Source organism: Passer domesticus, chromosome 3, assembly GCF_036417665.1.
Source record: "Passer domesticus isolate bPasDom1 chromosome 3, bPasDom1.hap1, whole genome shotgun sequence".
NCBI lineage: Eukaryota > Metazoa > Chordata > Aves > Passeriformes > Passeridae > Passer > Passer domesticus.
In genome coordinates, this window is record NC_087476.1 from 71,392,180 (window position 1) to 71,406,328 (window position 14,149).

Genomic DNA, 14,149 nt, shown 5'->3' on the forward strand with positions numbered 1-14,149 from the left:
CAGCTGATGGTTTTCCCATTGATTCTTAATACAGGATGGATTCAGGAATGGGACCAACACCCTGAATGCAGGAAATTCAGTAATTTACAAGGAAAGAAGGAAGGCATCTTGTTGAGAGCATTTATAATTCAATTGTGTCCCTAAATTTACTTTGCAGTTTATTTTTTACTATAATACCCAATCTATAATGTAAAAAATTTACTACCTGCTTTCAGGGCTATCTATTTCTTATTAAAAAAATAAATGTTCCTCTGCCTTTACCTCCACTGAAACATCTCTTACAAATAACCTATTCTAAGACTATAAAACTTAACTTTGATAGATGAGGAAAAAGCTACCAGGGAATTCTTCTTATTCAGCAGTTCACATCAAGTCAGCCTCTCAACCCTAGTTTATCATTCACCTTATTAATAATCTGGTAAAACACCCTGGAGTTTGGTAGTAACTTTGATAATTCAGTCTATATCCTGCTTGCCTTTGGCTCTTGCAATAACCGCAAAGCCCCACAATGTCGTTAATTTTGGCTGGATAGGAATTGCTGGAATGAGATATTTTTTCTGCACTATTTAATATTTGATCCCAAATTAGATTTAAAGGAGAGGCATGAATTAGGCCCCAATTTTGAAAAAAATGCATCTCAGTATCTACATGTCCATCTAAGCTCTTTTCAGCTCAGCTCCTACAAAGGCCTCAATACTTTCTTGAGCTTGAACCCAACAAAGCATTCAACTTCTACTGACCTCCTCTAGAACGGAAGTCATTCAGTGGCTTTCAAAGTCACAACCAGTTCTAATCCAAGGAAATACATTTGTTTCTAAAAGTATGCCACAGGAAGAAAGCACAGCATTTGCATTGAAGCCACATTCTCAGCTGCCACAAATCCACACTGCCACAATAGCAACAATGGCTATTTATACCAAGAGAAGAATGTATTCTTATTTCAAAGCAATTAGAATAATGAGCCTGATCTCTTATTGCTTATTACATTCTCTGACCACAGTGCTAAGAAGCACATAGAAGGAATTCACAATTCTCTGACTATCATTTTAATTCACCTCTGTTCTCTGATATAAAAGAGTTTAAAATATACTTCTCCCTCTGAAAGCATGAGAGATTTAGACTTTCATTGTCAAGAGTATTTGGGGATGTGAATCATCCCCTGTATCACTGACCAAATAGGAATTAAGCATACATAATGATCAAAAACAGGGCAAAGAAATAACCTTTTAGAAGAGGTACAATTGGGAGAGATTATATATTGTCATCACATAGGAATGTACCTTGAAATTCAGCTTTTGTAACCAGGAAGACACACCTGGAAAAACTAGAGTGTTGGCCAAATACCGATCTCAACGGCCATGTGCTTACGGAGTTCCTCTCAAACATCCAAGGGCACCACATGACCTGCTGTGGTTGCAGTCATATAGGCTCAGGAGCCAAATCCTGTTCTGGATCAAAAAGAGCAAGAGACAAAAGGGCAAGGTCTGCAGATCCTCCCTGGCTGGACCCTGCTAGATACAAAAACCCTGCACTGCTGCTGACAGAACACTTAGAATTGCTGGGCTATGTGCTGTCTCCTCAGACTAGCACAGTACACTCCCAGTAGCAAGTGCATTAATTAATGAAAACTTCTAAATGCTAGTCGGAAAGACTGTCCCAGCTGCACGCAAAATAGAGGTATCCTACGTCTTCATACTTCTGCTATGAAGACAGCAATACTTTATCTTCTACTTATTTAATTATCATTGTTTCTATCTGACTGGCCAGCGAGGGCTATGTGCAAAATATCATCCAAAGACAGAACAGGAGGATTTAGCAGCACTGCTGGACCGCAGGCAGATGGTGCCAGGCATCCATCCTCATCTTCCTTGACTGTTCCACACCTATTACTTCTCCTGATGACAATCCCACTCAAGACAGATGACAAAGCCTCTGTAATTGCACAAAGTGCTTTCAAATCTTGTCTTCAGGAATGCATTGGAAAATAGTAGCAGTAGGAAAATGCACATCCACCTCCCAACACTTTTCTTGCCAAGTTCAGAAGGGAGCGACTCTTTTCACATGTATTCACTTATGTGCAGCCACCAAGAGCACCTGGTAAGAGAGCAAAAGCTTAATGCCACGGACCCAGAGGTGACAAACAGCCTTGCTATCCCTCCCTCCCCTCACAGTCATAACTTCACAGCTAAGATGGGTTGAGGTTTGCGTGAAATCAGCTCACAGAGAAGCCAACAGCAGGGCAGAGCTGGGCAAAGCACAGGTGATGCTGAAGGGCAAAGAGAAGCACTTTGAAGAGTTTACAGATAGTTTTCTCAGTAAGACTGGGAAAAATCCCATAAAATTACTGGAAACAGTCCTCTGTGTAAAGAGATATTTTTTGTCAATTTTTCAAACTCAGTCTCTAGTTTTCAGACTGCCTCTCACCTAACACTACTATATTCTGCTGCATGTTCCCTTGTTATTTGAAGAGAATGAAGAAACTAATGTCCTTTAGGTTGACAAAGCGTCCAAATTTAACTCCTCAGCAGCCACAGCACACTGCAAATACATCCTCATATAGCTGATCTTGGATCTCATTTTCAAACTCCCTCTGAAAATTCTAGGATGAGGTCAGTGGCTGAACAATCTTTGTGAAGCACAGTGGAGCTGTTATAAAAAATATGATGTCATAGCCAAAGCATTTTTGCATGGGAAATGAAAAACTATTAAAAACAAACCACCAAAGCTCATTGTATCAATCTTCCCTTTATTAATGCAAACACACATTAGCACCAATATCTTCAAGAGAAATTGTATAGGCTTCCAGGTCAAAAAGCCAAGAACCTACTGTTGGGGAAGAGGAAGGATCTACAACTGCTGTCAGTCACGGCAGACATTCGCCACTCATAAAATTGCATCCTCTCCACATTAAAAAGTATCACAAATTAACAAACACACAAAAAAATTTTAATGTGAATATTAAACTCTTCATAAAATTCATATAGTTCAAGCAAGAAGAGCACAGGAGATTAGGGAAAAAGATGAGAAAAAAACTTACTTTTGCTCCAAAACAGAGAAATCTCAGCACACCAAAGCAGCAAAATAATAAGAATTACTTACTCTTAATGAGACAAGAGTTTGCAACAGAGAGGACAACTGTGTGTGCTGGTTTTAGCTGAAGTAATTTTCTTCACAGTGGCCAGTATGGGGCAGTGTTTTGGATTTGTGCTGAACACAGGGTTGATAATACAGAGATGTTTTAGTTATTGCTGAGCAGGGCTTACACAGAGCCAAACCCTTTTCTGCTTTTGATAATGCCACACTGGCAAGGAAGCTAGGCGTGCAGGGAAGGTGGGAGAAGACTCAGCTGGGACAAGTGGCCAAGCTGACAAAAGGAATATTCCAGACCATATAACATCATGCTGTATATGCAAACGGGGGAAGAAGGAGGAAGTGGGCCATGTTTGGATTGGTGGTATTTCTCTTCCCAAGTAACTGCTCTGTGTGAGGGGGCCCTGCTCTCCTGGGAGTGGCTGAACACCTGCCTGCCCTTGGGAAATGGTGAATTAATTCCTTGTTTTGCTTTACTTGTGGGTGTGGCCTTCACTTTCTCCATTAAACTGTCTTTATGTCAACCCATGAGCTTTCTCACTTCTACCTTTCCTGTTCCTGCCCTGATCCCGCTGCAGGGGGAGTGAGCGAGGGGTCGGTTGGGCTTGGCTGCTGCCTGGGGTTAAACTCAGAGACTCTGACAGTAATGAATTTCAGCAAAGTGGTGAGCTGCAGCTTTGCAGGCACCACTGACCAGCACCAGAACAATGCAGCATAAGAAAAGGGCATACAGAACAAAAGAAATCCTAACAAAATGCACAATTGTGAACCAGAGAGAGGCTGTGAACTGTCATCATATTTCCTTTTCAAGCAAGGGCAATACTTTCTGTTTTTAGAAGGGGAGATGCCTTGCCCTCTGACAATTTTTGCTATGCTAAGAATAAAATGAATGGAAGACAAAGAGCCTAGAGGAAAAAAGGGTAAGATTTTCCATGAACAAGCAGCAAAATCCCCTGTCATCTTGTCTTTGACAATGTTGCACACTAACTACTGATGTTAATTCAGTAACTTGGAAAAAGCCCTGGACGAAACCTGAATTAATATGGACAGGGAGTTAGTAAAGGCTGTTCAACCATGTGCTTTGTTTTTTTCCTAAAGCTCTGAGGCACTGGAAACTGGCCTCAAATCTGACCTTTTCTTTTTTTTCTTTTTTTTTTTTTTCCTAAAAAGATCTAGTTTCAATGCTGAAAATAGCTAAAAAGAACAGAACTTTCTGCTACTTCTTATCAAACAGTATGGTCACGTGCCACAGTTCCCTCACCTCCCAATAAAAAATCAGTATTTGTGACCCAGCATCTCTGAACAGGCAAAATACAAAGAAAAAGGACAATAACAATTTCTGGGTTCTTAATTCTTGTGCCCTTCTTTACATCTTATCATGTCATATAGAAGCCAGTCTTTAAAACATGTTATATGTAACACATATACATTGGTGCAATAATTGTCTACTAGGACTTAAAGAGAAAAGGCAAGTTTTGTGCTACGTCCCCTTCCCTCAGAGTACTGTGGGGTCCAAAAGCCTACCTATCTCAAAAATCTCCCTCCACACCTTAAACCAGCAGATGTTCCTTAGGATATAAAACAACATTCTCCTGCTCTTGTAGCAAAAAATTAATTTTATCACTGCAAATTCAGAAGATTCCTGCTACTGACACAAAAGGCATGGTGGGTTCCATCAATGCAATTATCTCCTATCTTGCAGTTGCCACAGACAGAAATGGTACTGGGGGTGGTTTTCAGTTTGGCTTTTGCTTTGTTTGGGGTTTTTTTAAAACATCTTTTCTCACTTGGTGCAGGAAGCAGATTTCAGTCTTTGCCCTCCATTTTTACTGCTTGTGCAACGTGCATTTCATCTGTGGATAGGTATTAGTTCTGCCAGGGCTGAGAGACAAGTTCAAGGCTGGGAACAGAGAGTTCCACCCTGGCACAGACATGAGTTTATCAAAGGATCACCACTAGCACATGGCACCAGATAACATTGATGATAAAACACACATTGTGCTGCAGAAACATGATTAGAAACTCTTATCTGTTGCACTTCTATAGAAACGATTTTCTTTTCCATGCCCTGTAGGCATTAGCTACACTTTTCACAAGCAGAAATGAAAAACATAGTGAAGATTCCCCCCTTTCCTCCAGACCCAGTTAATCTAGGCTAATCCACTTCTGTGAAGCAATACCATCAAATTTCTTCTGACATTATTTAAATTTACTAAGAGCTTCCAAGATGCTATACTTTGTCAGGAAACTGCAAACATTTTCAAATATATTGCAAGTGATTGTGACGAGAATAAGCATATTTGGTGAGAACCTGCACTGTGGTCATGCAGAATACGACAGCTTGAAAAGTAATCTAATGTGTTTTAAAGGTGAAAACAGGGTTTCTGTGAAGAAAGTGCTTTATTATATTCCCACTATCCAACTTCCCCCTGCTCTACGAAACACAAAAGAGATAGGCAAAAATAGGTGTCCTAAGGGATAAAGTTGGAAATAAAACAAAGGGAAGAATAAAATACACAAAGTGGAAATGAGACAAGTCCAAGGAAGGAAGACAGAGGAGCCACAATAAAGGGAAGAGCAGGGGGAGAATCAGAAAGTCCCCTTTCTAAGATTGTTAACAACAAGACAGAGCAATTAAACAAAAGCAAAAAAGAAAGTGCACGATGTTTAAAGCAGAGGAGAAAACAGAACAAGAAAGAATACTTAAATTTTTCTTCTTTGTTAATTGGATTCACCACTGTGAAACTTTCCTAAACTATTAAAAAAAGAGGATGCATCTCCCAAATAAGACTGGGCAATATAACAACCAAAAATCACCTGCAAATTATTAACTAATACACTTAGCAATTGCCTTTTCAAGATTCACAGCTCCTTTTATTTGGGCAAGTAAACTTCCCTCACTACAGTAGTACCAAGCAATCAGTGAGATCTTGCCAAATTTCCCCTCCCTTATAGAAACATCTTTAAAATGTTACTTTTATTCACAACTTCCTATTTTCTTCTTACCAGTCACAGGGCTAAAAGTCATAATCCTTTGATTTGTAATGTCATAACATTTCCCCAGCAAAGTAAGTAGTACGACAAGAGCTGATGTTTTCAGGCTGGGAAAAAGTATCAAGAAAACATGAGCCTTTAAGAAACAATAGTCCTGTTTTCATGACAGCCTCTATTATGTAGACAGAAAAATAAGGTAACTGAAACAAAGCAGCTGCATTGTTCACAACAAGGAGAAGGGATTGTCCAAAGTAAAGTGTTTGATTGTTCCCATGAGGGTTTGGTGACACTGCAGTGTGTTCTTCACATTACTGAAACATGAGAAATTATTTGGTAGTGGTTGAAGGCTTTTTGTGTACCCACCAGTATGATAAAACTATACAGTGTGGTTGAGAGAAAACTATTTTACTCTAAAGAACAGCAAGCCACGATTAGGCAGAATACCTTCAAATGTCACTGGAAAGTGCAGAGAATCCTTCCAAATTTATGAATCTGACAATTTATGTACATATTCACTTAATGCAGCATCAATTTCTAAATATGTTCCAAATTTTCAGTACTTAATCACACCAAGCCTAGTCCTGCAGTCCTTTGTGGCAACAGAAGGCAACACAAGTGATTCCACTGCCATCCAAGGGCATTTTTTCATGAAGAAAAGGACCTCTCATAAACAACAGCCTGAAGTCATAAGCAAACAACACAGCTGGGAAAACTATCCCTATATAATCAATGTTAAATTAAACCACAAAATATTCCATACGTACAGGAACAACAGAGAAAGAGAGCTACAAATCTGCAAGGATACAGAGTCCTTTTGATGGGCTCTGAGACCACCTTTAAGACCATCAGCAGTGTGAAACACTGTCCTTTTAGTGTGCTGTGCCATTCAGAGCATTCATACCCAACTCTGCTCCCAAAACCATTTCTGAAACTTAGTATTTTATAAAGGAGACCTGAGGCATGTGGTATGTAGGGTAACAGTGAATAATAAGGAAAGACAGTAATTTCTAAGACTGTTCATTTTCATGTAAACAAGAAGGTGATGTGGTGGCATTTAATCCTGACCTGTCCTCTTATGGTATGGGACCCTCAGAACATCTTATGTCTTGCCTGAAGGGGCAGGATCTCAGTGAAGATGACATCCTCAAATGCATTAAAAGCACTGTCTGCATGCAAAACCCTTGTTTCTGATAGAGAATACGTGCATGTCCTAGCAGTCTGAGCAATCAGGCTGCAGCCACATTTGTTCTGAACTAGGCAAATGACATTTGATTGAAACCCCTAAAATAAAAACCACACATGAGATCAGGTAAAACAGACCTTGGGCTCGATTTCTGCTGCTTCAATAAATGCAAGGTGCCTTTATCACACCAACTATCTTAACATCTCAGTGAACGAGGAGCCATGCAGATGAGCACACGTTACATCAGAGTAAGACTCCATGACATTTTCCCTACTGTGTATCCATGAGTAAAAATAAAGGCACCATTAATATGAAAACAAACATTGTTGAACAGAAAATAAACCCAAGACAAACAGCAAAACAGAGTCAGTTAAAGAAAGGTTTTGCATACATTTGCAAAGTTACCTGGTGCTGTATCATTCAACAATGACAAAGTACAGTCACTGCAGTATTGCATCTTATTATATTTATGCATTTTCCCTTTCTTGCAGGATAGCACAGAAAACAGCTCAATAAAAACCCTTTGTGTAATTGTCACCAGCTATTCTTGAACAATATTATTCCCCAAAAGTAATTTCATGATTCCTATCTGGGAATTAGGAAAAGCCCCTTAAAAGCCCTGGTTTTGTGATGAATGGAAGTCACAGCATAATCTTTTGAGGTTTGGAGAACAGTACAATCACATTAAATTCCCTCAGCTCAAGAAATGTCATCTTTACATCAGCTGGTACAAAAAAATTGTTTCCAGCCTGAGGCAGCAACGATAAGCGATTTAGAAGTCATCACCATGTGGGCCAAGAGATATAAAGGAATGCATCACCACATATAAAGTGTCTGCTTCTCAGAATTTTGGAGCTAATGTTCTCACAGCTGTGTATGACTTAGACCAGCTGGGAAGAAGAAAGGAACTAAATTAGTCATTAGAAGGATCTAATATTTTGTCTAACCTGCATTTTAACACTCCAGCAGCAGAACTGTTGGTAAGCAAAATAAGATCAGATCATTATCCAGCAAGGGATGGGGCTGTGAAGTCTCTTGGAAGCACAGCAGAAAACACACAGTCCTGGAGGCAGGCAGGCAAAGATGACATTTCAGTCCTATCTGTGCACTGCTATGATACTACCAGCAGCTGGAACAGCCCTCAGCACAAGTGAGGGGGGTCACGGGTTACACAAAATTACCACAGACCATCTGGCACTCCCAAGCATGCCTGTTCTGCTCCACAGACAAGAGGGAAAACCTTTTGGAAAGACTTACTCAGTAGCCTTAGCACAGTAGTTTCCCTATAGCAGACATCAGAGTTTCTGTAACATGAGACACAGGCACTAACAGCCCAAGATGAAATCTTTAATGGCTTTACAGCACTCTCGACTAGGATCAGTTTGTGACCCTCCCCCATTTACATGATTAAAGCTCACTTATGGCAGAACTTGGTAGTTTTTAAGAGTTGGATGGTTGAAGTCCACTTTATTAATGGTAATGATAGAAAGTGCTAGCAAAGCCTTCACTTGGTGTAGAAATAAGTGAAATGAAAAAAACCTCACTTTCTATGGCAGAACCAGAGTCCCATGAGAAGATGCTCATCTGAATTTCAATGAGCTAGAGCAATTACTGTAAACTTCTCCTGTACAATTCCTTCTAAATGGTTCAAGTGATGAGCTGAAGTTACCAACACAAAACTTCTTGTACTTCAGATATTCACACAGACAGAGGTCTCTGCTGAACTCACTTTTATTATCCTAACTCTCACCACTTTTGCACATCTCCTGTTTCCTAACAGAAGGTAAGCAATGGTATTTACAGTCTCAAGAGAGCAGCCAATGATTTAATGTATAAACTTGAAGAATGTCTTGATGTATGCTGTGGTGACTAGGAAAGAGACAGCCAGCAGCATTATCAAACATGCTATTTGTTCATTCTTTTATTTGGGGATACTGTCTTCAGTGACTGTCAGTCCATTATCAGAATATAACCTATATTTTAAATCAGGAAGAAACAATGTCAAGTAATCTGTATGCTTAGTAGGTGCTTTGCCTTCCTTGGTGTGAAACTACCAGCTACTGAACATATTTCCATTTTTTGTCAATGCATGTTTTCCCATTTTTTCTTTAGATACAAGGCTATCAAAAGAGTAGCATTCGTACCATAACATATTCTATTAAGCTACCCAACAATGGATGCATCTTTTAGATCACAGTGAAAAGTATTGCATTTGTTTTAAAAACCAACCAACCAAAAAAAAAAAAACCAAACCCCCACCTCCCCAACAAGTATTCCAGCAAATAAGCTAGGTTCCCCTCCCCTCTCTACATTAAAAAAAAAAAAAAAGGACAAGAGGAATATATTCCAAACTTTTCTTAAGAAAATAAAAGGGAAGGGGGGAGGGAAATTAACTGACAAAATTGATTTTTTGGAACTTGAATATTCATTAAACCTGTTTTGTTAAGAGATTTCTTCATTAACTTCCTTTTCCTTCTGTTACAAAGTGGTCGAACATGACATTTCTAAGAGTTCTGCTTTACTTTGAAACTGTATCTTAAATTGAAGGGTTCTCAATCTAGGCTGTTTTTATTCGAAACATTACCTGGCAAAATTATAGGTTTCATCTGGAGAAAAGCTTTAGAGGCTTATTTGAATTCATGCTACCCAGACTTGATCCTCTTTTGGTTTCAAGAGCCTCCCCAAAAGTGCATCCATGAGCCAGATGCAAATTCTATCTCTGTCTAAAATGCAGTCTTAAAACTTACTCTTTAAACTTTCCTTAGAGACTCTTTCTTTAGCTTATGATATATACAAATGAGTAATCTGAACATCTATATGAAAACCAAAAAAGAGAAACTCTCTCAAGTTACTGCTCTAAGCAGGGGCAGGGTTTGGAGAAGCCTCGGGGGCTCTTGCTTGCTTTTCTATTTTATTGCTCAAGCTGTAATTCAGGTGTAGCTAACTACTTGAAGAAACTAAAAAGAACCTATAAAAAAACCCAAATATCTGTAATGACCTAAAATAAAAATGGCATAAAAAGAAAATATTTTTCAAGACATAGTGTCTTGGAAACTTCTTTCTCATAAAAGCATTAAAGATTTTCTCTTTCCATCAGTATTCAAACAAATTCTTAGCTCTTAATTACTTGAACTATTTTTAGACTAATACCATTTGCACATATTGGAAAACAAGTTCAGGATTGAATCTTCACCATCTGGGACCTGCAAATTCTATGTGATAAACCTCTGGAAGGAGAAACAAACATACAGCTTCTCTAAGTATTTAACACTTAAAGAGAAATTTACATCCTTTTGTAAATTTCTGATATGTCAATTAAATCCATACACTCTAAAGCAACAAAATATGTCGCTATACTTTATTTTTTAATAAAGAGTATGGTTTTCAAAAACACAGCACACAAAGTCCTTATGACTTGTCTTAAACTTATAGACCGAAGTATATAAATAATAAAATATTATTATGGAATAAATATGTTAAGAAAGGGTTAAGCAGCACACAGAAACAAAGCTTGATCTTTGGGTCTGCTTCCATCATTTTTCATTCAGATCAGAATATCTTTTAAATTTACGAGTTGAATAAAATAAATATTTCTATATTCAAAAGTATGAATGAGCAAAACTAAATATATAGAACCCTCTCTTTATCAATACAACAAAAAATAGCTAGGGCAACAATTTATTAACTACATCTGCTCAGTAATGGAAATAGAAGTGGTGCTTATTTGGTGGATTACATTTTATTAAGGCACAAACTCCAATTAGAACCCATGAAACCCTTTTTCAATACAAATATACTCATTCAGGGCAAAGTTCACTCACTAGAAGATTCCATTACAACAGCACTGTAATATTTGCTATCCATATTTCAAGGAGAATCCTAAAGTCAGAGGGGTCACCCAGAGCCCTCTTCATACAGCAAGAGAAGGAAGTAGAAATGTTAGCATTTGTTTCAAAAAAACAAAGGCATAAAAATCTGTAAATTCTGCTTTAGGATTCAGTTCTTAAAATATCTCTATTGTTGTCTTGGTTTGTATTTGCTCTCTGGAATACCCTAAACTGGCATTTTTTCAAAACTGTTATATGGACTGTCATTACTTGCTAAAGATGCCCAAAACTCTGCTACGGGATTCCTTGGCCCTGCTCAGTATTGGCTTTTGCATAGCAGCAGAAGGGTGATTTTTCACCCAGCTGTCATATCCCAAATACTTCAGGCTGGACCACTGCTGCTCAAGAGCAGCCCTTTGCACTGGAGAACACAGCGATTCTTTCTTTTACCTGCACCCATTGCCAGGCTGCTGAATGCAGCCATGAACAGAGCTCTTAACACAAATAGCATTTCCTACTTTGAACTATTTTTGGTATTATTCTAATGCCAGTTCCTTAACACTTTTATGCATATCAGTGCTGCGTGTACAAGCATTTTAAAGATTTTAAAGGTTTTCATGATGCCATCCTTACCTATGCAGTTTATCCTCCAGAATCTCCATGTACTTCTCAGCATTTTCTTTTACAGTGGTCACTGCAAAATAAAGGCCAAAATTAGTTAATGATATATCTGTACAGTTCCATGGGGATTTTCCTTTTTTAAACCAAGTCATCTCTTACCCACATACTTTACACATGTCAGTTAGGAATAAGAATTTCATTAATCTTTTTCACATTCAAATTGCAGTGTGGGTGTCTTCTCCCTCTTTTCTTCAAAGTCTTTTGTATCTATATTATAATAATAGATCCATGACATATGCATTAACCTTTTTGTTGGGCCAGAAAACACTAACAAACACACAGTATGTAGAAGCTTCCTCTTGACAAAACAAAACACAGACAAGGACAGCTAACGGAAATCATCCCCACAAAAAAAGAAATATTACTCATGCAGTATCCATTACTCCTCTTTATCTTTAGGAGAAGTAAGCCAGCCAACAAATGCATCAGTCCATGCACAACAGTCCTGTAAATTGTTATCAATCTTGTATCAAACTTCTCTGATAAAACCAAAACACTGTAGAATGAAAAGAAATACCACTCAAGATTGTTAAGAAATTTATGTTGAGGTTTTTTGTGGTTTGGTGTTTGAGGGGAATGTTGTGTGTGTGTTTGTTTGCTTTTAAAGTTCAGACCTAGACATTCTCTGAGTCCCTACAACTTCATCCAGAAGGCATTCCAAAAGACCGCTTATCATAACACACAACAACAAAGCTGTTCTTTTGAATGACCACTGCTACTCCATCAATGGTAGAAAGTAAACTTCTTCCAGGAAAATAGAGGCTTTTAGATAATAACCATTTCCATAATATTACAACTTTTCTTCCCTCCTCCCTAACAGCTGCTTGCAAAGTCAAAGTCCAGTAGGACTGTAAATCACTTGGTCTCTTTTAAAGTCTTAATTCATTGTACATCAAACATATTTTATATGAAGAGGCATCCTACAGAGCATCATTGTTTTTATGGGGAAAACATGCTACATTGGTCAGGTACCCTGTGAGTTTACCCACTCATCTCCCCCACCTTCCTTACAATACGACAGCTCCAAGCACAGCTTACACACAAGTGCTTTCCCCTTCTATGTTTGTTGGATTTTTTCCCTCACAAACTCGAATGTCCCCCACTAAAGCCTGGCCTGAAAACTCGGCATTAGCCAAATCAGCTGTGCTAAAGTTCACACACAGAGGAGTTCACTGAGGTAATACCATTAGCAGCAAGCATCAGGGTCTGTGTAACATCGACTGTCTGCAGAAGGCGGTGTTCACCAGGTTACACAGCAGTCACACATCACTGAAACTGTCTGCAATGCAATGGCAAGTATAGAACACATTTTGCAAGGCTGATGTACTTTTTCATTGTTTGTTTTGTTTTGCTTGATATACAAGTTTATTAGATCAGCAAACAAACAAACCAACCAAACAACAAAAAAACCTGAAACAATCAAAAAAACCGAACCCACCACAGCTCCAACAGTCTGGAAGCAGGATTCTGCAATATTGTATTGTGCACAGATGACTGCATTAGTTTATACATTCACAGGCCCAATTACTCATTAGAGGAGTGCTGATGGACATTATGCAAAAGGGTTTATAAGGATTTCTGCAATGGCACTGGAGACTAAATAACTTTCCCTAGCTTGCAGCAGTTCTGTAACAACTACAGCACTTAGTAAAAGCTCACAGTTTCCTTACCATGCTTTTATTCCTACACTTCCTGTAGAACTGTGGAAAGCCTGCAAGATGGCAAGTCTTTCTTTAATGACACACTACAGCTTTATAAAAACGGCCACCACTTCTTGCAAACTCCCTATCCATCAACCCCCAAATGTGCTGACCTGAGGCTCAGTGCACGCTTTGATAGCAAATAGCTTCAAGGTGTTCGGGTGCTGTACTTCCCTTCTCTTGCCATTGTCACAGTGTCCTTCAACATGAGCTGTTACAACTCAGAGGCTTATTCTTTCGGATAATAAAGTCAGCAGATATTATTAATTTTTGGAGAGGGATGAGAAGAGGTGGAGAATCTGTTTCACACTCACTTTGTTTCTAACCGATATAGTGACTTCTTACGTTACATGAAAGATAAACCTTGCTTTCAATTTCTCCTGCTGTGCTTGGCACTTTTTAATTGGGTTTGATCTGATAGAGTAATTCGCACTTTCACAGTTCAGTCCTGCCCCTACATGCAATTTTACAATGCCCTTGAAGCACACAGCTTAATATATCAGCATTATTCAATGACAAAAAGTAATGGGCAAGAATACACCACTAGTCAAAAGTAGGTCAGCAAAAAGCTAACACTCATTTGGAAATCACCTCACATCACTAAACCCTACTCTCTCCTGTCAAACATTTTAACTACATTAAAAGAAATGCAAACTTTGCTGCTGAAAGAGAAA

General features: G+C 38.6%; 1 protein-coding gene across 11 annotated transcripts in view; it reads right to left on the reverse strand.

Moving 5' to 3' along the window:
- DISC1 (DISC1 scaffold protein) overlaps nucleotides 1-14,149 on the reverse strand; it is a 193,679-nt gene that overhangs the window by 21,173 nt on the left and 158,357 nt on the right. For all 11 annotated transcript variants that reach the window (XR_010358920.1, XR_010358919.1, XR_010358918.1 and 8 more), the window contains one exon: nucleotides 11,728-11,788. Coding sequence is in view for 8 of the 11 variants with exons in the window: in XM_064413843.1 (XP_064269913.1) it covers nucleotides 11,728-11,788 (61 nt within the window). In the remaining 3 variants the exon portion in view is untranslated. The remainder of the gene's footprint in view (nucleotides 1-11,727; nucleotides 11,789-14,149) is intronic.